This window comes from Rhinopithecus roxellana, chromosome 4, assembly GCF_007565055.1.
Source record: "Rhinopithecus roxellana isolate Shanxi Qingling chromosome 4, ASM756505v1, whole genome shotgun sequence".
NCBI lineage: Eukaryota > Metazoa > Chordata > Mammalia > Primates > Cercopithecidae > Rhinopithecus > Rhinopithecus roxellana.
Genome location: NC_044552.1, coordinates 77772340 through 77797934, shown reverse-complemented (window position 1 = coordinate 77797934; position 25595 = coordinate 77772340). Strand labels below are relative to the sequence as shown.

Sequence of the window (25595 nt, the reverse complement as noted above, 5' to 3'; positions counted from 1 at the left end):
TTGAAAGGAGGCATCCAAACCAAAAGATCCCCAGATTTTTACCCAACTAAGTGGTTAGTGTTTATGATAGTGAACCCCCTCTGACAGCTTCATCACCTCTAACAAGGGAGATGGAGTGGCTGAACAACTTATTTTCAAAGCTAACAAACATTCTATGACTTCACTGCTTGGAAACTAACTAACTTGTTGCAGAAAGGTGAAATGCTTTATTCTCACAGAAAACTCCACTTCTGGAGTTTGCCCCTCAATATGAAGAAACCGGAAGTAAAGCCTGTCATTCTTAAATAACATTTATTATTGTTGCAAAGAAGTCTTCTCCATGAGAACATTTCTCACATTTATTGAAAGATATAGAGGTTATGGATATAGAAGCAAATTTCGCTGAGGTGTTATATATAAGTGTGCCCGACTATGAGCCTTAATTCAGCAATCTAATATTCACAATGTGTTTGTTGCCATTTAGCTATTTATCCAAACATGCCTTTTAAAAAAAAAAAAAAAAAACCACGTGTGCCTAGACTGGGTGGAAAAAGAAACGCCAAGGGCTTGCTAAAAAGGAGAAGCCTAAAAAAGATAAAATTCCCACAGCAGTTCTGTTCAACTGTAGTCTGTGAGTGCAGGAATAATGTTCCCGTGGGGAAGCATTATGCCCAGTGGTTTCTCGGTTTGAACGTGGGAAAGCCCTTGAGGTTTTCTGTCGTTGCCAGGAGGAAGCAGGAAACTGTTTATGGAATCCAGTCGATGTTCAGGCACCGCGCTATGAATGCAAACATGTCTGAGACTTCCTCTATCACTTTGGCTGTGGGCTTCCCTGCCCCATGGCCCGCCTTGGTGTCCACGTGGATAAGCAGGGGGTTGTTTTGCTTCCTGCTGCGGCCCACGATGTACTGAAGGGTGGCAATGAACTTCAGGGAGTGAAGAGGGACCACACGGTCATCATGGTCAGCAGTGAGGAGCAGCATGGACGGGTACTGGATGTCATCTGCTTCCGGTAACTTCACGTTATGCAATGGAGAGTATCTGGAAGGCAAAAACGCCTTTGTGAGGCTGGAGAGCAACAGTCGAGTTTTATGGCACAGGGACGTAGGTAGTTTACTAGCAAGGAGGACTGCAGTTAACTAGTATGTGAGTGACTACCACAGACTGTGCTTGCATTACCATTTAGGCCATGAGGCAAGGGCTCCTGGAAACTGGGGAGCTGTGTCATTTATGTGGCTCCAACTTTGAAAGACTGTAAGAAGGAAGCTCACGGGGCTGCTGAAACAACGCAAATCATAGGCACGCTTACTGCCAAAAAGAAGTTTTAATGTCTGTTTACTCATTGTTATCAGCATAGTGGTTGCAGGATACGAGGGAAGTTGTATAGGATTTCAATAATGCAACTTGCGGTTTCAAACATATGTAGCTATATTGAGCATAAAAGAAGTTCAACTGTACTTGAATATATTCCTTTTTCTTTTTTGAGACAGGGTCTTGGAATGCAGTGGTGTGATCTTGGCTCACTGCAACCTCTGTCTCCCAGGCTCAAGCCATCCTTCCATCTCAGCCTCCCGAGTAGCTGGAACTACAGGCATGCACCACCGTGCCCAGCTAATTTTTTAGAGACAGTGTTTCACCACATTGCCCATGGAGGACTGGTCTTGAACTCCTAAGCTCAAGTGATCTGCCTATCTTGGCCTCCTAAAGTGCTGGGATCACAGGTGTGAGCCACCACACTCAACACCCTCTTCCCCTATTTTTGACCTATCATTTCAGGAGCATATATTCTTTGCTTAATTTAGAAAAGGAAATCCTATATATGGATATAAAGTATAATAATACCTTTTGATTGCTACAGTAACAAATTACCACAAATTTAACAGCATGAAACATCACAGCCTTCTTATCTCACAGTTCTGTAAGTCTCAGTTGGCTCAGCTGGGTTCTCTGCTCTGGGTCTCCCAAGGTCAAAGTCAAGGTGTTGGCTGGTTGGACTCTCACAGGGAAACGCTGGAAAAAACCTACTTGCAGTCTCGGGATGTTGGCAGAATTCAGTTGTGTGCGGCTGTGGGACTTAGGTCTTGTTTCCTTGATGGCTGTTGGTTAGGGGTTGCTCAAAAGTTCTAGAGGTCCCGCTTCCTCCATCGTCAAAGCCAGAAATGGCAGGCTGAATCCTTTATATGCTTCCAATTTCTCTGACCTCCCTTTCTGCTGCATCCCTGATTCCAGCCAGAGAATGTGCTCAGCCTTTAAGGGTTTATGTGATTTGGGACCCCTCAGGTACTCCAAAGAGCAGCAGATTAATATCCTCTCCCTCACAGCAAGCAGTACCTAGATAAGTGTCTGAATAACAAGGGTAGGAATCTTGGGAGGCCATCTGTAGAATTTTGTTCTACCACATTTTTGTAACATTTTTGTAGTTTGCTGCTTTTGTTAAAGACTATATTAAAACAAGAAAGACAAGTAGGTATTCCTATCTCTTCTCCAGTAGATTATATGCAAATGCGAGGCACTGAAGGTGACAAAGCTCAAGCACTAATCCTGTTGTCACTGTGTTCAACTTTATATTAAACCACTAACAACATATATATGTCAATAAAACCTTACTTGACAAGCCATTCAAAGTGTTGTTTGCTGTCCGAGCACCCATAATCAGTGGTCCAAGCATGGCCGATGGTATATTTATGAAACTTCAGCATGTCCATTACTCCAACTTGGGCAATAACACAACCAAACAGGTCAGGTCTCTGATTTGCACAAGCAGCTAAAAACCCAAGGTAGAAAGAAAAGGGAGGCAGTCTATCATTAAACAAAGCAAGGCAATACTTACAAGCTTCCAGAGCCCTGGTTGCATTTATCCTCAGAGCATAGGAGGAAACCATCAGAAATCACCTGCCCAATGGCCCCAAAGCTCCCCACCCTCTCCGGTATCTGTCAGAGGCGTGGGGATTCTCATCAGTAATAGAGCTTTACTCCCCAAAGTGAATGTTGAAAAGCTTGAGGACTTTCTGGAAACCCTGTATCCCCTCCTCCCATCCTCACTTGCTTTCACAGTGATAAGGGAGATTAAGGGACTTGTTCAAGATCTCAGGACCTGCCCAAGGCAGAATAGGGTCTCTTTGTATGTCATTTATCAGATGCCCAAATACAAATGGTACAAACAGGTTTTGCTCTCCTGATACCACTTTGTGGTCCTATCCACAAAGTAAATCAAGAGCTGCCTACAGATGGTGTATCTGAAAACCCCAAGAGGGCTACTAGTAAGTACAATGAATAAAATCCAGTACTTACCCACTAAGAGGCCTCCATTTGAACCTCCATTAATAGTCAGCCTCTTGGGAGATGTGTAACCTTCCTTGATCAGATACTCAGCAGCGCACTGAAAGTCATCAAAGCAGTTCTGTTTGTTGGCCAAGATACCACCTACAATGTGCCAAAGTGGAAGAAAGTTAATTAACAAAACATAAAAATCAGTTTAAAGGGAATTCAAATGATAGGGCACAGTTTCAACTACTGATTAACTTAAAAAACCATGGGTTAACACTGCATTTAAAAAAAAAAGCCTCAATTTAAGTTCTGTTATGCACTGTGGAAATATATCATCAATACCACAATGCTAATCCATATGGTGGATCTGTATTTTTCTAAAAGCCTCTAGAACTTAAACAGGAAACGCCCCAAAGGGAACAGATGGTTGGTTCTAAGAGAAGCATGATGATGAAAGGATAGCAGCATGGCATCACAAGGAACCTGTATTTTGGGAAGCTGAACTTACAAGTATAAACCAAGACCTGCAGCAGTGTTTAGTCCTCTGGGTTGCACCCGAGTCGGAGCTGGCCGTGGGAGTGCTCGTGCCTCCCCTCCCTGCAAAGATGGAGGTGGAAGTGCTCTGCAGAGGCGCGCTTCCCACCCCACCTCTGCAGGAGTCTGACATGGTCGGGGATGAGGAGAAAGAAATTCCCCAGTCTTGCTCTCAGTTGTTAATGGAAAGAACCAGCAGGAATTGGGTGGTGAGGCAGTGCTGCAGCAGAGCATCACATTATGGTTTCTCAATTCCAGAACGAAAGATCTTCAACATTTCCCCAGAGAATCTGGGCTTTATCATCTGCAAATCATTCCAGTGTATTAAACCAAACAAATTACTTGGAGAAACATTTACAGGGCCATGAAATATCTATAAGTAAAGGCCAAAAGTCAAAAGCATGTCCTCAAAGGAAGAGATGTCTGAAATAACTGCCTTTGAAATGAACAAAGACCAGACACAGATCTAATTAGATATTTGAGATTAACCACTTCTGCTGAAATTTAATTAAAGATAAAGCAGTGCTACTGAAATGTTTTTCATATCAAAACAAATGTTAAGATTTCAGTAAGAAATTACCAGTGAATTTAGAATAGCTAGGATTACTTAGTTACCAGGAATAACAGTATTTTGGGTATATGACTATATTTTAAAAAGAGCATTAAATTTTAAAGTCAATTAACAGAATGGAATTCAGATTTACCAATGTTATATCCTAGGCTATAACTGGAAAAGGTCTATTTCTGGTCCTTTCATCATGGCCTAAATTTTGAGGAAGTTTACAAATCAGTCTAAACATAGTCTACTGTTAGCCTTAGTCAAGCTTGAACCTGCCTAATCCCAAGACTGGAAAATAACTTGGTTCTAATTAATAAAAGAATGAGAGAGCAGACTAGGAGCAAAGTTACTCTTCCCTATCAGAGCATGGTGGACATCTGATGACCAAAGGGGTTTTCTGGAGAAGAATCCAGTTCTTTCAGGAGAGGATCCCAGGATCAGGGGACCATGAGTAGGGGGTATGGTACATAAACTACATACAACTTAAATAAGAAATCAGGTGAGTCAAGGGGTTCAGAATTAGCACACATATTTGGGATGTAAATCAAACATGGTATACAGAAATTTTATCCTCTTATCACTCATCTTTTAATATCAGTTTCACAGTATGATTTTAGTGTAAACTCTAATATCAGCTCAAAATTATGCAATGAATTCTTTGCAGTTTCAAAGACAGCCACAGTCAGTAGTTTCTGGGGATGATACCTGGCAACGGTGGACCAGATGGCCAGCCAGGGGCACTCACTTTCACTAAGGTGCACTTGAGAAGTCTGCTGTCAGCCCCTGGGGTGCATGTTGGATGCCCAGGGGTCAGGCCTAAGCTTTTCCTGCATACGGTACCTAACAGGTACTTATGGAAATCTCTTTACAGGTTTATCCTCATGTTTGCTGATTTGATTTGATGAAAAAATTCCGGAGCCTCAGGCCTCAGGTTTAGGGATGGCGTAGGAAACAGAAGGGAGGTACAGATATCTGAAGGGTGGTCTCTGATACTGAGGAGACCCCTCTCACGTAGAGCTGCTAACCAACCCCAAGCACTGGGGGCCACGCTGGTGTCAAGATTGGGGGAAGCACAGAGCTGGTGGAGGTGAAGGTGCTTTCCCATGTCCTCCCTCCCCCAAAGACACAGGACCAAGACAAGTGAAGAACCTCTCCAGACCACTGGTTAGTCTATGAATTCAATTTCAGATACACAAAAGCCTGGGTGAGGGGTGCTCCACATAGAAAGAAGTGGAACAGATGTGGTTTTAAAATACAGACGATCATTCAAAAAAATTGTGACCATCTGGGGTATAAAGTTGGGTATTAGTCAATCAGCTACAATACATGCTTCAGGAGGCCAGAGAATGGAGATGGAATAAAACTAGAAAAGAAAAATCACTGTTTTTATGTCTAAAACTCACGCACAATAGAGTCACAGCAGCAATGCTGGGAGGATGCGATTTCTCAGCAATGCCGGGAAGATCTCAGAAAACCAGCAGGAGGATGCCCACACTGGGAACAGAAAGCTCCAAGATTGCTCCTTTCTCTTAAGAGAAAATGACCTGCCTTGACTTCTGTTTCAAGACAGTCAACTCATGCTAAACTACAAAAACAAGGCTAACAGGAGATGGAATAAATACCAAAAAGCTCTCCAAGATTCACTCCTGACAGTGATAATTAAAAACACAACCTATGAGTTAAGCCCCAAAATAACAGGGAATGCTTCTGAAAAATATGTACTTCATCTATTTATTGTAACAAAGGAAAATAAAATCTGAAAAGAGTGAGTCGTTTTTAAGGGGGGGGTGGTGCCTAAATGTGTCTGATAATATCCTTGTTTTTCATTCATCTAGCCAAAAAGCTTTCCTGCTTCTAACCCCCTCAGCTCATTCCAACAGGAAGGATGAGCACAACCTCAGCTTTGATTATGTCAGACTTGTGTTTCTGCAGAGCAAACACCTCACCTTTATGCCACGTCTCTCCATATTCGCCACCTCCTCTGATATTGGCCACTGCCAGGATACCGCCCATGTGTCTCACGAAAATAAGCCTGGAAACACTGAGAAGCAGTAGAAACAGTTAACCTTCCACTAACTGCCTAGTGAAGACCATGCTCTCTCTCCATCTCAAAAAAGTGTATGCCCAACAACACTCTGAGTAATATCAGAATAGAAGCTTGACATTTCTTTTATTGCTTGATTAAAGTGAAAAATACATAACTTCCTATTACTACTTAACTGCAAAGCTAATATATATACATATTTTTGGAGACAGAGTCTCACTCTGTCACCCAGGCTGGAGTGCAGTGACACAGACATGACTCACTGCAACCTCCACCTTCCGGGCTCAAGTGATCCTCCAGCCTCAGCCTCCTGAGTAGCTGGAATTACAGGTGTGTGACGCCATGCCTGGCTAATTTTTGTATTTTTAGTAGAGACGGGGTTTTGCCAAGTTGGCCAAGCTGGTCTTGAATTCCTGACCTCAAGTGATCCGCCCGCTCTGGCCTCCCAAAGTGCTGGGATTACAGGCGTAAACCACTGCGCCCAGGCAAAGCTAGTATGTTTTCATGAGCATTCAGTGTCTTATTTTTCTACATTGAATAAATATTTCACTACACAATTCATAATCTAAACAGAGAAAAAAACAAAACCCTGCCAGCCCAGGCATGAATGGTGCTGGGCTCACAGGAGGACCTGATAATAGTCCCTTTTACCATTTTTTGAGTAACTTTCTCCAAACTGTTTAAGTTGGAAAAAAGAAAAAGCTTTTTCTGGAACATGGATTTTTAAACATGTTTTCCAGTTCTACAGAAATTTCCATGATAAATTAGCCAACACAGGGTGTGCAAGAGGTAAAGGAGAACAGGAATAGAGTTATCAGGGCTGGAGGCTATTTTCTAAAGATAAGCAGAAGAAACTACAGCACAAACCCTCTAGGAAACAGCATTAAGTCCTTTGGAAAATTTGGATTTTGTTTCCCTCTTCTCTTTCCATGGTGACCCTAAAAGTACTGACACGCTGTTAATTAAAATTAACTGTGCTTTGAGAACTATTTCTGAGAACTGTGTCACTCTTTTAATAACTGGGGAAACCATGGACTTCTATATACTGAAGGCTCTCAATGGTTTGAATGCTAATTTCCTGAGTATTGAGGATGAACAGGAAAGGTCAGATGAGTTAGGGTAGATGTATCGGACCACCCAACCACACCTTATTAGCCAAACTGATGTTTGATCACTTGGTCCTCTCTTCAAGATTTTCACGCATCTCTGATGGTCTCTCCTGAGACTATTATTAAATGCACTGGGTTCTGGGGTGAAAATGGCCCCAGGACTCATCTCTTGAATCCCAACGGGGCAGGCTTAATAAATGCTTGTTGCCCAAATGAACAAAGACAAGTGGTTTTAGCTACAGTAGATCCACTTGGGAATCAGTGTTGTCTTGATCCTGGCCCACCTGCTGGGACCAAGGGAATGGGTCTCGAGGTGACTCATTGTCCACTGATGAAGCACGCATTCACTGCCCCAAACTCGAGCATCGCTGTGAGGTAAAACTGAACCCTGCATTTTAATACTTCGAGTGATATAAGGATTAGGTTAATATAATATACCCCTACATTTATCGTCTTTTTTATTTTTATTTTTCAAGGGGCAAGGTTGCCCTACCTGAGGCTTGCATTCTTAGACTAATAATGTCAGAGAATAATATGGCATGTAATATTAACACATAGATATCAATGTGTTAATATTACATATTTGTTATTACAATCATAACAAATCTTGTTGCCTGGGAAACTTTGGAAAGAGATGGGAAGTCCCCATATCTGGAATGTTGCCTGGTATATGGAGCTGTCAATATAGAATGAATGAACAGCAACCGTTACGACACTTTTCTAACTAGTTTCCCTTCATTTGCTCATATGATGATGCTACATATATCTTTCGAAAATACTGTTCTACATCGTGATTTTACACAAAGCCTCCCATCAGCTCCTTGCTAACAAAAGGATAAATGCAAACTCTTCAGCCAGTTATTTGAGGTCCACAATTTCATTATAAATCACTTGAGGGCAGGCATCGTATTTCATACTTCATTAAATCTAAAATAATGAGCTTCTACAGATATTGAGTGCTCAAAACAAAGTACCAGTGTTCTTGTATTCAACTTTGGGACAGATGGTTGAGTCTATTCTGAATTTATGTCCTGGTAGTCACCAGTCCATGAATCTCTTCCCAAACAGAGAAGATCCTGGATGAATCTGTGAATCAGATTTCATATGGGGTTCTATTTAGAAGCTGGCTCAAAGCTAGTCTTGCTGGTGGGAACCTCCTTGTTTTTATTAAAAGTGCTCAAAGCAAATTCCATTTTATACTAGCAATGGGATATTAAAATCAAGTTTGCAAATAACAAGATATTTATACCAACAATAGCAAACATATAAATGTAGAATTTTCTCCCTGAACGTAGTTCTCTGGGAAATAATCACAGAAACAGCACACAATAGTCTAAAATAGATGATGTAACAGAGTACACAGAAAACATTTATGGCTGAATGTTAAGACAGTTTATTTTAAGACTCTGCTGGTGAAAAATATCATCAGCTAAGAAATCATTCCCTCTGAAGAGAATACTGAAGGTAGTGTGGTGGCAGCAAATGACAAACACCGAAGAAAGGAGCTTCCTTTAAGACCTTGATTAATACTAATCTTCTGTAGTCACGCAGCCATAGCCTCCCTATCCAGTTCCCAAACAACCTATTACACTGAGGACATTTTTGGTTGTTTTTCAAGATTAGCTTGTAAATAATCCTTCAATTCCTGGTCAAAAATTCAGAGAGTTAACACATAATCCTGCCCATCTATGAAAACAAGCAGCAAGAATTTTCCAGAACTGTATTTTATTTGAGATGGAGTTTCGTTCTTGTTGCCTAGGCTGGAGTGCAGTGGCGTGATCTTGGCTCACTGCAACCTCTGTCTCCTGGGTTCAAGTGATTATTCTCCTGCCTTAGCCTCCCGAGTAGCTGGGATTACAGGCATCTGCCACCACGTCCAGCTAATATTTTTGGTATTTTTAGTAGATACGGGGTTTCACTACGTTGGCCCGGCTGGTCTTGAACTCCTGACCTCAGGTGATCCGCCCGCCTTAGCCTCCCATTATAGGTGTGAACCACCACGCCTGGCCAGTAATGTATTTTAGAAAGTTGATTTAGTAGAGCACTCTGGTTTGTTTCCACTATATGGAAAAGATCAAATACTAGCACTCTGAGTGTGTTCTGAGCTCACCTGTAGTTGGGTGTGATGGATATGTTGAAGCCGCCATAGCCATATAAGAAAGCAGGATGAGAGCCATCCAATTTTATGCCTTTTTTATGCACAATGAACATTGGAATCTTCGTACCATCCTTGCTAGGGTAGAAAATCTAGAACATAAGAAAGCAGAATATAAGATTTAGCATTACTTAGTAAATACTGCATGCTCTTAAATGGGAAAGATAGTAAATTCTCTCTTTATGATGTACAGTAGCACAATGAAAACCTAGCACCTCTAAAGGGCTATTTGGTGAAGCATCTTTCAGTTTTTATGGAGAGAATATAGAGCAGTTTAAAGAGCCTGCATTTGAAAACAGGGAGACCTGCATTGGAATTCTTATTCCACAACTATCTTGCAGGATGCCCTTCACATATCATTTATCCTCTCCCAGCCTCAATTCTGCATCCCCACATGTGGCCGTTGTGCCCACCTCTCTGGGCCTTCCTGAGGCACACAGAAAACAGGCTTTCCATTCTCTGCTCCTTCTCATCCCTCTCAGTGCTGGGAGGGGCAGATTTGCCATCCTGCCAAGCAACTCAATCTAGTGAGGCTTGTATTCCAGAAAACAAATTTCATATTCAACTTCCTCTCTAAATGTTAAGATGCTCGACGTCATTTTTCTATGCTGAACTACTAAACAAATGCTAGCAGCAACAAAACTTATTAGCTTAGAAAGTTGATGAGGAAAAACACAGAAATCCTATTATTCCTGGTTAAACAAAGACCCTTCTCTCCACTATTGATAATTAAGGTTCATAAAGCCTTCTTGAATCTGGGCTACCTCTGGTAAGTTCAAAGTCAACATCTCCATATCCTTTTGGATAAAGGATTTAAAAAAAAAAAAGGCATAAGGAAGGGAACATTAAAAGTTAGTCAACTGATAAGCCATAGAATAAGTAAGCCACAAAAAGCTGATAATGCTTTTTTTTCCCAAAAGGAAAGCTGTGAATAGCTTTCTCTTTGTGTAAACATGGTGTTTTTACCCCCAAACAACCCCTGGAAAGTGCCCCAGTTTGGAATCATCTTGTTGACCTTATGTTCCAGTCACGGGCATAAGTCTTTACACTTCACGTGACCTGGAGCCATATTTTATCCGAAACTTTTTAAGGTAGCAGTTCTGTTGCGCAAAGTTGCCACCAAGTCCATAGAAATAACCATGGGGTGGGGGGAGGTGTGTGGAGGGGGAGAATGGGCAGGGATGCAGATTTAGAGATAGGAGTTACAGGACCATGATAAATGCCTGCAATCTGGTAGTTTTCTGAAACCTGCCAAGAAACAGTAATATAAAAAGCATGTTTCGGACTCTGTAGAGAAATACTGAGAGATACATTTAAATTTGGCATCTGAAGAATCATGGAGAATACTCTTCAGAGTTCAAAATTATCAGAGGGAATACAGTTTTATTTAAAGTTATTTAGTGCCAGTTAGCAGCCACCAATAGAATGTAACTGTGTGGGTAGGTACAAGTAAACACGGAGTAAGAGGAACAAGTTCCAAGGGACTGGCTGGGATTAGTGAGCTAAAATACATAGCCTTCAACTCAAGAATTAGAATTCAGAGCACTATACCCACAGAGGCAACAGCATCAATGAGCAAGTGAGCAAACCATCTCACATGATGCTACCTTCACTGAATCATCTGTTCAAAAACTCAAATTCCCTCCAACTACCCCCAGCTTCTCATCTAGTTTCAAATCCAGGTGCAGCTCAATTCTCCCCAGGCTGACCCCTTCTCAGGTACCCTGATCTTCATGCAGCCAGCTGGACTGATACACTCCTCATCCCGGCTAACTGACTCTCAGACCCTCCATCATTCCCAAAGTGCTCTATCTCTTGATGCTTCATGACAATTCAACTTCCTCCTCCCATATCACTTTTCTTGCTACCATCTTTAAGATTTCTAGTACCTGAAAGCCAGCCTGCAACTCACTTATCTGACTCCAGGACAAAGGCATCCTTGGAGAATACCACTGAAAGCACAGAGTTCCCATTATCCCTGTAGTTGCAGAAATATATCCAAGCTTTAAGCTGGTGTGGTTCTAATGTTAAAAACAATATTTTGAATGCAGTCCAAAATGAAAGAACACTGTGAAGATGACTTAATTGTGGGCAAGAAGACTCATTACAGGAAGTTTCTGTATTTTAGTCTTGAAATAAACATACAGGCATACCTCGGAGATACACTGAGTTTTTGGTTCCAGACAACCACAATAAAGCAAATAAGGCTATAGTTGACATACATTCCTCTGCTGGATCTGGGTAAAGTAAATTGAAAACCTTCTAGAAAGGATTCACCATTCTAGATACCATGAAGAACATTCATGATTCAAGGGATGAGGTTAGAATATCCGCATTAATAGGAGTTTGAAAGAAGTGATTGTAACACTCACGGATGATTCCAAAGGGTTCAAGACTTCAATGGAGGAAGTCACTGCATTTGTGGTGGAAATAGCAAGAGAATGAGAATTAGAAGTGGAGCCTGCATATGTGATTGAACTGCTGAAATCTCACGATAAAACCTGAAGTTCAAAAAATCAAATTCCCTCCAACTACCCCCAGAGAGACCAGCCTAGACAACATGACATGGCAAAACGCTGTCCCTACTAAAAACACAAACATTAGCTGGGTGTGGTGGTGCGTGCCTGTAATCTCAGCTACTCAGGAGGCTGAGGCAGAACAGCTTGAACCCGGGAGGCGGAGGTTGCAGTGAGCTGAGATGGTGCCACTGCACTCCAGCCTGGGTGACAGAGTGAGGCTCTGTCTCCAAAAAAAACCATAATAACAAAACATGAAAAGGCCGGCGGGATGGCTCACACCTGCAATCCCAGCACTTTGGGAGGACAAGGCAGGAGCATCACCTGAGGTCAGGAGTTCAAGACCAACCTGGTCAACATGAAGAAACCCTGTCTCAACTAAAAATAAAAAAAAAATTAGCTGGGCGTGGTGGCGGGCACCTGTAATCCTAGCTACGTCAGGAGACTGAGGCAGGAGAATTGCCTGAATCTGGGAGGTGGGGGTTGCAGTGAGCGGAGATCTGGCCATTGCACTCCAGCCTGAGCGAAACTGTCTCAAAAAAAAAAAAAAAAGAAAAGAAAAAAGAAAAAAGAAAAAAGCCCATGAAAAAAGGAGTATGTGAAGAGACTGGGAACTTTTTTTTTTTTTTTTTTTTTTTATCAGTAGGAGAGTCTGTCATTTGCTAGTGGACACCAGCTTGACTGGAGACATTTGATCTAGATTTGATTATGAAATTCACTTGCAAATCCCAGGTTTTCCAGGACAAAGAGCGAGTGTATATAGCTCTCATCCTTTCCTCGGCTATGAGGAGCCATCTTCTTAGGGAATTGCGACTTGGAGAACTATAAATGGGTCAATATAAATTACGTCAATGAAAACTAACAAACCTAAAAGGTCTACCTGGTTCTTGAGGGCTTTTTATATGAACTGTTTTTTTGTAAGGGACACAAATTAATATCAACTAAAACCAGAAGTTTTCCCAGAATTCTTGATCATTTTAATACAAGTCTCTATACTTCTCTTTACCTGGGTCTCCTGTGATTTCCCTCAGTGACTAACAGTGAAGCCTGTCCAGCATCCTCACCTTAGAGATACCGGAATGCCTCAACACCAAGACCTTAGTTTCCACCCTACCCTAGCTGCTGGTTCCCTCCAATGTTTGCTGTGTGTCTATTATGTGCCAGGGACTGCACTCAGCCCTGGAGATGTAAAGAAGGCGAGATGCATAATCCCTGCCCTCATGGGACTTAAGAGTCTCCTGAGACAAACCAACAGCATGATACTCACCCATCACCTTGGTTACACCTTGGCCCTTAGAGCCTGAATTTCTTCTGCAAGGAACTAGGACAACCCCCCTTGTGGCTCCAACTTGCTCTTTTGCCACTTCTGTCATTTCCTTACCCCGGGGTATCTGCCTTTATTTTTTAAAAAACTCTTATGAAGTCATTCAGTTCTTTATATTCTCTCAGGCTGTCAGCATTGCTTGGGCTTTCCTGGCCCAGCTTGGGACCCCTGGGCAGCTCTTTAAATGTCACTAAGTCCGGAACTCCTCTAATTCTGACCCAAACCCACGGGATTCCTTCTCCTTCCCTGGGCTGCTGGACACTCAGGAAATGGCAACTTGCTTCATTACAAATGAAGACTTGATCTCAGCTGGCTCTGAACTTACGTCTTACGTCTTTTCCTTCCTCAGTGTCTTCCATCTTTCCCCACCTAAATCAATTCAAGAGTAGTTTCCAATGTCTTCTTTTTTTTTTTTTTTTCATTTCTGACAGCACAATTTGCATCCCTACTCTCTGCCTCTGGCCTTGCCTATCCCTCATAGGGTCCATCTGCTTGTAGCTCCTGGTAAAGTTAGTTTCTGCTAACTTCATTCAGTCTCTGCAACCCCAGAGAAAGGAGGATCGCCCTGTCTTGATTCCATTCCTCACTGCCTCCGCTACTACTGTGCTCTTTCAATTATTAGTTTTTGTTTTTTGTATTTTTTCCCTTTGGCATACAGCTAGACTCAAATTTCTCCTATCCTAGCCAACAAAACCTTATGTATCACCCTGTCTGCCTCTTAAGCTACATCTCCATCTTCCTAATCATTAATCCTGAGTACCCCATACTCACAGCTCACCACTTTCCCACCCCATTGATTCCCATCCCCATTCCTGCTCTTTCAAAGGTCATCAATGAACGTTTCTGTCTTTCTCGTTGCCTCTCCATTCCTGCCTCTATCTACCCTGTTGGTGTATGTTCTTCCCAACATTTTCATGGGTGTATAGAGACACACCTATTTACATGTTCAAATACACATAGGGGTTATTATTAGTGATAAATGGGATCGGGCTAATATTGGGCTATGATTCATTCTCCCTCTTCACATAGCAATTTATCATGGAATTCTTTTCAGAGTAAAACACCCAGATTTACCTCTTTTTAAAAATGGCTGCCTAATATTTCATTCTATGGATGCATACACATTTAACCATTTTCTCACTGATATTTAGGTTATTCTTTATGTTCTGTGATTGTTAATGATGCAATAAATCCCTTTTAGATAAATCTGGTATTCTCATGGTATGATTTCTATATGATATATTCTTAGACATGAGACTGCTAAATCAAAGTATACATACACTGAAAAATTCAATAAATCTGGACCAAATATTCTCAAAGAGGACTGGACAACTTAGGTGCCCAGTGATAATGTCTGCCTAAGTGTCCATGCCTCATCAGTAGTGGATGTTAAAATGGATTTTAATTTTTACTAGTCTAACAGGCAAACACTGCCATTTCCTTATTGTATTTTTTTATTAGCAAACATTTTCATAGTCATTTTATATTTTGTCCTTGGAGAACAAAGTATACCTGCTCTTTTATTCTGTTACTTCTCCTTTCTGATTACAGAAATTTATCTTAAACTAAAGGGTAGTAACCTTTTTTCTACCATGCTTTGTTTATATTTTGTCCCAGTACACCAGCAGTTTTTTTTTTTTTAAACTTTCTCTGTGGTGTCTTGAGATGCAAGAAGGTGTTAATATTTATGTACCCAAATACCTGTTTTTCCTTTTCAGCTTCCTAGCTTATAAAACATTCTCGACCCCAAGTTATAAAAATATTTGTCTATAATTTCATCTTGATTTTTTACATTTATATTTTATGTTTACATATGGTCTGGGATCTAACAACTTTTTCCCAAATGGCCAACTATTAGACACCATTTATTGGAGAATCTGTTCTTTCTCTTTCTCTCTCATTGTTCAGAAATGACATTATTGAATGGTTCCTTTCTAGGCCTCATCCCTTTCAATCCCTATACGGCAACTGTTTCTTTGGCTTCCTGGGTGGAGTATTTCTCTGGTTCCTTTACATTCCTTGAAATCTTTTTCAACCTTCCTAATTGATCCATTATTACCTCCTCTTCCTCCTGTTTTACAATTTTCTATACTTGGCTGTCTCTTTTCTCTTTTCAAATTCCCTCTTTGCCATCTCAGAGAGCTCCAACAATCTGCTCTATGCAAAGGACCTCCATGTCCACATCTGCAGGGCCATAGCCAGACGTGTGTTTCCTGGAAGTCACCTGTGAGGGGCTGGTTAAGAAGCTGGTCAAGTTGCCTAGGCTATGGGGGTTCATGATCTCATGTGGTAGATGGCCTGTCCACATCTCCAAATCAATGTGCCCAGATACATGCTCCTCCATGGGCCTCTTACTTGGGCTAGTAGCAACACTCCCTTCTCAGCCACCCTATTTTCAACCCTCAGGATCATCTTGTGCCAAGGCCCCTACACCCAGGCACTTGGTCATTTAGTTTTACAAGCAAGTGTCTTCTCTGTCATTTGTACAGGCAAACCAGCTCAGAGCTCTCTACTTCACTAGCATCATGACCAACCAGTCTCCCTGACTCCTCTCATTGGCTACAGTGGAGTTGTGGTAGGAATATTAGAACCTTAAACTATTATTAGTAACATATAAAATGTCATTTATACATACATATAAGAGCCATTAGTGCTTGATAAGTAAACAGTTGCCAAAGCTTAAATGCATGTGTTGTTTCTTTGCTTGGTAGTTTATTGCTACCACAGTACTCAGGTTCAAGGTAAACAAAATTACTTCCTTTTCCTTTTTCCCATACTGTAACCAATGAGAGAGCTGATAATACACCTCCATTATTTCTGAGTGTCCACTGTGCACACAGTTCTGTAGTGGGATGCCAAAGCTTTTATGAGACCCTCAATGGACAGGAAGACAAAGTGCTCACATGGGATCTAACAGATGCCCACTTGAGTAATAGGAAAAGTCTGTCTGTCTTCCAGGGCTAACAGCTCATCATGTGAGGCAGACAGGGCCCTGTCTTCCTTCTTCTTGTCAACAGCAGAGTAAATGGGTTGCACAATATGATCCAGTTTGACAAGGAGCCTGGACCTGGCACCCCCTTTCACCTTAACAGACTATAAGCACCACCAAAGAATTCACAATGAAGAGAAAGATTGTCTTTGGAAGCACCGGTAAGATCTCATAAGCGGGACTATCTTGGAGTATATTGATATGAAGCCTTCATGACGGACACAGAAAATAAAACCAAACATTACGACAGTGATTCAAAACCACAGTTAGTTCTAAGCATTAGTGAGCCAGCCAGCAGCCGATCGAAGTTACACAGTAAATTAAGAAGCTGCTTTCCTTAATTTCATTTTATTCTTCTTTAAACGTTAGACTCTATTGGTATCTTGGGCAGCTGGAGACGGTGGCCCCAGGCTCTGTTGTGAAGAAGCAGGCAGCCAAGGTGATGAACCACCTGAGAGAGACCCAAGAATGTTGGCACTTGCAGGACATCCAACCCCAAGAGACCTCACCTGCTTTGTCAAGCGGCCCCGCTACATCCAGCTGCGGTGACAAAGGACTGTCCTCTAAACATGGCTGAAAGTGCCTTTGTGAGGAACCAGTTCGTCCAGGCCTCGGGCAGCAAAACAGCACTCAGCTGCCTAGGCTGGCCCACAGGTACTGACCAGAGACAGAGCAAGAGAAGAAGCGATGGCTGCTGGCCTGGGCTGAGAAGAAAGCTGCCGGCAAAGGGGAGGTCCCCACTGGAGACCACCTGTCCTTGGAGCAGCGGTTAACACTGTCGCTACCTTGTGGGAGAACAAGGTGGCTCAACTGGTGGTGACTGCACACGACATGGATCCTTTCCAGCAGGCTGTCTTCCCATCTGCCCTGTCTCATGAGAGGGGGTTCCCTACTACGTCATAAAGGAACGGCCAGACCGGGACGTCCAGTCCACAGGGAGACTGGCACCAGTGTTGCCTGCATACAGGTTAACTGGGAAGACAAAGGAGCTCTGGCTAAGCTGGTGGAAACTACCAGAACCAGTTACAATGATGGGTATGCTGAGATCACTGTCACCCGGGAGGCAATGTCTGGGGTCATAAATCTGCGGCTTACATTGCCAAGTGGTAAAAGACAGAGAGGTCAAAGAACTTGCCACTAAACTGTGTTAAATATATACTGCTGAGTTTCTGTACTTAATAAAGATTCTCCGCCAAAAAAAAAAAAAAAAAAAAAAAAAACCAAAAAACTTGAACTCTTCATTGTGGAGACACACAGCAGCATAACAGCATTATTCCACATCCCAAACCAGTAACATTAAGCACCACAAGGCTGTAAGGAACCACACCCTTCATGAAGCCCACATTGATTTCTTGATAGAGGGCTGAGAAGGGTATTTTCGGAGCAGTCACAAGACTGTACCACCTGGTAAACAAAGCTAGTGTCAGTTCTTTCTCAGCCCTGAGGATATAAGATAATAATAGTAAATTCTGGGACTTCAAAATGTTTCAGATATAAGGAGAGGTTGTCACTCCAGGCTTTCATCCAGCTAGCAGTCCTCTCTTATTTTACAAATGACAAAATAAGAGTCAAGAAGATAAAGATACCTGTCAAGGGTTGGGTGTGGTGACTCATGCTTGCAATCCCAGAACTTTGGGAGGCCAAGGCGGGCAGATCACTTGAGGACAGAAGTTCAAGACCAGCCTGGCCATCAAGGCAAAACCCAGTGTCTACTAAAAATACAGAACTTAGCCAGTTATGGTGGAGGGCACCTGTAGTCCCAGCTATTCAGGAGGCTGAGGCACGAGAATCTCTTGAACCCAGGAGGCAGAAGTTGCGGTGAGCCGAGATCGCATCATTGCACTCCAGCCCGGGCAACACAGCCAGACTCTGTCTTTAAAAAAAACAGAAAAAACAAAACAAAACAAAAAAACAGAAAAAACAAAAAAGATACCCGACAAGGCAACACTGCCAGCTTATGGCAAGTTACTACCAAGGTCTCCCAAGTCCCTGGTTCAGTGTTTTTTCCCTACTACATCACAAAGTAATTAACTTCAAGTTATTACTTCCTTGTAAATATCTTTATTGGGTGCAATTATGCAAAATGTTGAAAGTGTTAGAGCCTTTGGCATAGATTTAACACATTCATTTCTTTCTTCCCCAAGACGATGACCACCCATCTCTAGGGAATCCAGGGGACAAAAATCATTCTGCCAGAGATGCTATCCCTTATTTGCTTTTTTTTTTTTTTGAGACAGAATCTTGCTCTGTTGCCCAGGCTGGAGTGAAGTGGCATGATCTCAGCTCACTGCAGCCTCTGCCTCCTAGGTTCAAGTGATTCTCCTGCCTCAGCCTCCTGAGCAGCTGAGAATACAGGTGCACACCACCATGCCCAGGTAATTTTGGTATTTTTAGTAGAGACAGGGTTTCACCATGTTGGCCAGGCTGGTCTTGATCTCCTGACCTTCAGTGATCTGTCCACCTCAACCTCCCAAAGTGCTGGGATTATAGACGTGAGCCACCGCACCCAGACTATTTTCATTATTTTCTTAAAAAGGAGACTCATTCAAGCATTTCAAAAGCGATATTCCAGATACAAGAGTGGCTGCTGTTACTATTTTAGCCAAATGAGTCAGCTTAGAAAGATGATCCTTTTCCACATAGTCATTAGTGTTACCATCTTGAAGACAGATTATTAAAACAATAAAAATCCCACTACATCTTTCTATGGCCATTCTACTAAAAAAATTCCATTTCAATAGTATTTTTTTAAGGCTTAACAGACACCATTCATTTCACAAATGAAAAAAATGCTTGAGCGAATCATAAAGCTATCCCAACTTTTTAAGTAATCGTAATCAATTAAATTTAAAGCAGCTTCTGATTTTGCACATTTAAAACCATATTCTAAGAATAATTGTTTAACAGATAAGAACTCACAGATCCTTGAGCTGAATGTTTTGCATTAAAAAAAAAAGGAAGAAATGGTGTACATTTATATAAAGTACATAAGTATAAAGTTTCACAAATCCCATCTCTGTTGTCAAGCACAACTTTCTAGAGGCATCACCAATGATAAAGCAGTTTAACTCTGGAAGCATGTTTTAGTACAAGATGGCAATCACTAAATACACATCTAGCTGCCTTAACATGCAAATCTGGTTTCAAAAAAAAAAAAAAAAAAGAATATCTTCCTTTAAAGAAAAAAGAGAAGTTAGTATGACAAATCAATGGAACATTACCGTTCCTTCAAATGAATGACCTTAATTGTGCAAAGATCACCTGTCTCTCTTGAAATTATTCTCCTTGAGATGCATACGTTTAGTAACAAAATCAATTGTGCTAAGACACGCGAATGTGCAATCAGTTAGGTTCCTGAAAACAATCTTCAGTAACACATTTGATCCAGTTCAGATACTGTGCTATCTGAGGCAAATGCCAGGACTCCCATTATCGCCAGTCATGGGATGTGCTCATCTATGAAAGATGAAGGTAGGCTGCAAAGGGCAGCCCCTTCACACAGAAGAATGTCTGGTGATAGCAACTCCTGCCTAATTTTAGAGCCTGACAGGTTTAAAGAAGAATGTTCATAAAAGGGTGTTGAGCTCCCCCTTGCTATCAGAGTTGACAGAGGCCACTTGTGTGGTCTGTGCTACATGTGCCAAATAAATCTGACAAGGAGCAGAACTGCTCTGAGTCCACCGGCAGCACGTACAGGAATAAGACATTCCATTACCAAAAGAACTGGGCAGTAGGCAGGCAACCTCTGTGCTTCAGTTACCCTGTAAAATGAGCATATGAAGAACTTTCCAGGACTCAGAGGGAGGCACTACATGTTTCTGTGCTGTACTAAGGTGAAAAATGCTAGCCTGGCATTAGAAGGTTGTCATCTTGTCTATGTTCCAGGCATTTCACTTTTGGGGAGTGGAGAGGACTTGAAGAGTCATCTTTGGGCAGAAAATATAGAAGGAAAGCCTATTCCAGACTGCTGTAGTTTTTCCAAGGATGGCTGGTCATTTTGGTAACACTGGGGATTTAAAAGCTCCCTTAGGATACCTCAATAACAGCAAAGTCTATCTATTTAAAATCTGTTTTAACTTTCAGTACATTTCTTGAGCACCAATAATGTGCTAAGTGCTATACTCTGCAGAAATTCAGCAGCTTTCTAAGGCTCAACCATCTGTTTTTTGGAATAATACGCCTTTTCCCAGTCTCAAACTGTGAAGCCAAAAGCGAAATAGAAAGTGGAAGTTCTGAACACAAGGAAAGAAGGGCAGCGATGGAGGCACAGCTGGATCTCGTGCTATGGCACTTTGATAAGTTTATTTGGATTTCAGCGGTAACCTGGTGTTTTGAGGTAGAAAGACTCACAGGGCTATGATGAATAAATCTGACTTGATTGTAGAACATCAAAGCCATCTTCAGTTCCACTGGTCTGATCTCTTTGTAGTCAATGAAGACACACAATCAGACATTTTCATTAAAAGTGAAGGAACCCTGCTACACGCGGAGGCCCAGAGAAAGCAGCTTCTGTTTTGGTATAGCCAGAAACTGCCCTGTAACATGGCTCACTGCAATGGGATTTAGGCTGCACATGAAAGGCATATGTTGTGTGTTTTGCTCCTGCATGAGAACCACATGATGAATCCATCATCAGGGGGTTATGAGTTCTGCATTGTTTGCCTTCAATAATATTTGTTGAATGAATACAGAATTGCATATTAAATACACACTTTTCTTTTGTTTTCCTCAGCCAGTTCTCTTTTTTGACAATGTGACGACGTTCAGGCCTTCACTGTGTACTTAACGCAGCGGGTACAGCCACTCCTTCCGCGGCTGCTTCTTGGTCTTCCGGTTCTCCTCGTGCTTGCTGGGCCAGTGGCGCATGGCACACGTCTTCTCAGGGCGCAGGTCCAGAGGTTTGTACTTCTTGCCCTTGTAGAATTTCCTGAGGTTTTCTTTGTGTTGAGTCTGGTTAATTACGGTAAGAACACGGGCAATGGAATTGCGGATGACACGATCTTAGAGAGCTTGGAGGCTGGTGGCGACGCGCGGCTGGGACTGCTCCACCTTCAGGTCTAGCTGTTTGAGCAGCTCCTCCTTCTTACCGCGAAGGTCTCGAGACTTGATCTTGGCCATTGCTGCACAGGCCGCCCCTGCCGCCTGCTCCGAGGGCTAAATACTCTCTTTTTGATCCTCAAATACCTATACCAGCTTGCCTCAGGTCTGGAGCTCAAAGTCATTGTAGTTACCTCTCCCACACCATCTTATCCCTGCCTGCCTGCACAAGGGCCTTGGCTTCCAGGACTCCTGCTTCCAATCTGAGCACCTGTTACCAGATTAATCCATCTAAAACCTCCTTTTTAATCTAAGTCACTCTCCTATTCAAAAATGCCTCTCCATTCTCTACAACATGAAGTCCATGTATGTATGTATGTATGTATGTATGTATGTATGTATGTATGTATGTATATAAAGCAATCCTCATCTTCCTGGCTCAGCCTCCTGAGTAGCTAGGACTTCAGGCATGCACCACCACACGCGGCTAATTATTTATTTTTTGTAGAGACATGGGTCTCATTATGTTGCCCAGGATGGTCTCAACCTGCTAGCCTCAAGCAATCCTCCTGCCTGGGCCTCCCAAAGTGCTGGTGTGAACCACCAAACCCAGCTAAAGTCCACGTTTTAGACCAGCAATTAAAGCTCTCCACTCTCTGCCTTCAGCTTCTCTCAGTTCTTCCCAACTTCAACCAGCCTCTCTAGCGATATTGCTGTTTCACACCTCCAGAGCCCCAATCCCAATGTCACATGCCTTTCCAGACCAAATCACGAATGAAAAAAAAATCTATTGGCTCTTAGAAGTTCACTTGTTTGACCTCCTCCTTCCCTACCCAATGCAGACACCCACAAAGCTACATCTCAGGCAGGTTCATCCTTTGCTTAAATATTTCTAGTAGCAAGAAAGAAACTTAAAACAGCACAAATGGCCATTCATTGCATTTTGGAGCCTCTCTGTTAGAAAGTTGCTCCTTACCTGAAAACGTTAAAACAACCAAAACCAAAAGAAACAAAAGTTAGCCAAGGTTCTGGAGACAGAACTTAGTGACAGAACCTTGCAAGCTAATTATCAACTAAAGTTTCCATACATTTAAAAACAAATGTTAAAATACCTGCCAGTTAGTTTATTTTTCACAACAGAGTTTTCTTTAGTTCATACTTTGGTCAAAATTCACATTACCTATTTTACTTGACTTGTTTAAAACACTTATTTAGTTCTTACCATGTATCAAGCAAGCCCTAGTCTAAGGGCTTTAAAAAATTCTTTCTCATTTTAATCCAAATATGAGGTCTATACAGTTGGCTCTCTATATCCACAGGATTCACACCTGCAGATTCAACCAACTGTGGATTGAAAAAAATTTTTTAAACCCAACGAAAAATAATAATACAATTAAAAATTTAAAAAACAGGATAGTATAACAACTATTTACATAGAGTTTACATTGTATTAGCTATTATACATAGTCTAGAGATAATTTAAAGTGTGTGGGAAGATGACCATAGGCTGTATGCAAATGCCGTGCCGTTTTATATAATGAACTTGAACATCCTCAGATTTTGGTATCCACAGAGTGTTCTGGAACCAATCCCCCGTGGGATGTACTACGAATATTCCCACTTTTCAGCTGGGGTCATTCTAACCCAGATAAATTGTTAAGTAAGGAACCCAAGTCATACATCTCGTAAATGATGGAGTCAGAATTTGAACCCAAGCTTTCTGGCTCCATGCTCCATGCTCTTAGCCACTGTAAAAAGGAAATCAGCCAATCCCCTCCCTCTCCTCTGGGGGCCCCTGCTGAACTCTCCATGGCACTCTATTGTGCTCCCATGTGTCCCCATTCTAGGCCTGTGCATCTATTTGCCTCCGTATCCAGCATGGTACCCAGAAGACAGTAGGCGCTTAGAAAACATGCTAGATTAATACATAAATTAATGCCCAAACTATACCCTATATTTCAATTAAGTATCAGAAAAGGTAGTTTGAATGGTGTTTCATTAAAAAAAAATTTATACAAACAGAGCAGCCTACAGTCTTGCCTGAAAATGCTTGTAAGTTGAAAAATAATAAGATAAAATTAACTTTGGTTGAGGCACTTAAGAGATTACATAAGCTTTTTGAGGTCACAAATTTCCAACTTAATACTAATGAAAAATACTTAACATCTGACATATTCCTTATGTGTAGCTGTTAATCTACTAATTTAGCAATGCCAGGGCAGAGGAGCTTTATGGGCTCTTAAACTGGTTAGTTATGGTAATTTACTGCATAAGATTGCCCCTGCATAATAAAAACCCAACAAGGATACGTGAAATCCATTTCAAATCCTCATTAACTCAAAACTACAGCAGACCACTTACTTGTTTTATTGCATTAGGTAGAAAAATAAAATTAATAACCAAAATGCTGGAAAGACAAACTCTGGTCAGAATGTTCATTAATAGAACAGAAGAGAACTGTGCAGCCTTAAAAATTTGTGGCTGGTAACTATTCACCCCTTAAAAGGGTGAACTATTAAAGACAGGCAGATGTTAGTGGGGAAAAAGCAGAGCAGTGTTTGTGCAAGCAAGCAGGTCATGACAGTGTACAGGATTAAATGGGACTGTATGAAGCTGAGTGTGGCCCCGAATTGAGGACAGCATCAACAGAGGTCCTAGAATCAGGAAGTTGGCATAACTGTTCAATATCATTTTTTGTTTTGCAAAGAGGTGGTCAATTAGAAGAGACTGAACTAGAGGTGTAGAGGTGGCATCACAAATAGCTACTGGGAAGCAACTCACTAGGGTGGTGGGGAAAAATGGGCGGGGAGGTGGGGGATGAAGGCAAATCACAAAGTTCAGGAATCCTGCTGTGAAGGTACAAGAACAAATTCTTTTTGATTTATATTCTGAACTTGGCTGTGTGAAATATTTTATATTTGTGCAGTGGAGTAACAGTAGCAGAAATCTTACCAGTCAAATCATATGTATCTTTTTTGATGGCCCAGACTGCCTCCCACCACTGCAGCCCCAGTGCTATCATCATAGACAGATTTTTGCATATTCGTTTCTAAACACAGAAATATACTTTTAATCTTATAGATATACCCTTTTCTTTCCCTTTTTTTTTTTTTTTTTTTTTTTGAGACAGGCTATCACTCTGTCACCCAGGCTGGAGTACAGTGGTACAATCATAGCTCACTTGCAGCCTCAAACTCCTGGACTCGAGGGATCCTTTTGCCTCCGTCTCCTGAGTAGCTGAGACTACAGGTATGTGCCACCATGCCTCACTAATTTTAAAATTGTTTGTAGAGATGGGGTCTCACCTGTGTGTCCCAGGCTAGCCTCAAACTCCTGGGCTCAAGTGATTATCCCACCTTGGTCTCCCAATGTGCTGGGATTACAGGCATGAGCCACCTTGCCCAGCCTTTTTATTATCACCAGTAATCAACAAAATGAAAGCTGAAGATGACTAACTGAATCATGTTCATGAAAGATTTAGAAAAGAACATGGTATACTTTAATGATAGACGGCATTCAGGATGGTGGATGGGGAATATTGATGATTATGAAGTATTGGGGTGCATACAGAAAGGCTGGCAACAAAGTCAGTACATGGAGTGCAATAGCTTTCATTTAGTGCATTTCAAGTAATATTTCTACTACCTGGTAATTAGCACACATGTCCTGGGCTGTAAGGAAACCCCTCAATCACGAGAAGCAGTTAGGCTCCCTGACCCCTCACATGGCCAATTCACTACTACCTGACATTCACTGGCTCCCCTCATAGTCAAATGCTCACGGCCAATCCCAACACTGCCCAGTCTATATGCCCTGTGACTTCTCTGCAATACCACACCATCCTCCTTGAAACTCTTCTCCTCCGGCTTCTGTGATGCCAGCTTTTGTGGCTCCTCCTCCTCCTGTGTCCCTGAAATGTGAGCATTCCTGGAGACTGTGGTCCTCTTCTCCCACCATACACACTGCTGGAGTTTTCGGCTGTGCCCATGGGCTCCTCCACCACCACCACTGCCCCGCCCTCACCACCCCCTTCACAACTTTCCCTGGAATGTGACTAATTCTCCAAGCACCTGGTACGTAGA

The 25595-nt window shown here is 42.0% G+C and overlaps 1 protein-coding gene and 1 pseudogene across 2 annotated transcripts in view; both read right to left on the bottom strand.

Moving 5' to 3' along the window:
- Window positions 1–274: 274 nt before the first annotated feature.
- Window positions 275–25595, bottom strand: part of PREP (prolyl endopeptidase) — a 137488-nt gene continuing 112167 nt past the window's right edge. For both annotated transcript variants that reach the window (XM_010352509.2, XM_030929189.1), the window contains exons 11-15: window positions 9603–9739; window positions 6286–6380; window positions 3271–3402; window positions 2587–2743; window positions 275–1020 (exon numbers count right to left, since the gene is read on the bottom strand). In XM_010352509.2, the coding sequence (XP_010350811.1) occupies window positions 726–1020; window positions 2587–2743; window positions 3271–3402; window positions 6286–6380; window positions 9603–9739 (816 nt within the window). In that variant the 3' untranslated portion in view covers window positions 275–725. The remainder of the gene's footprint in view (window positions 1021–2586; window positions 2744–3270; window positions 3403–6285; window positions 6381–9602; window positions 9740–25595) is intronic.
- Window positions 21240–21594, bottom strand: LOC104653507 (annotated as a pseudogene).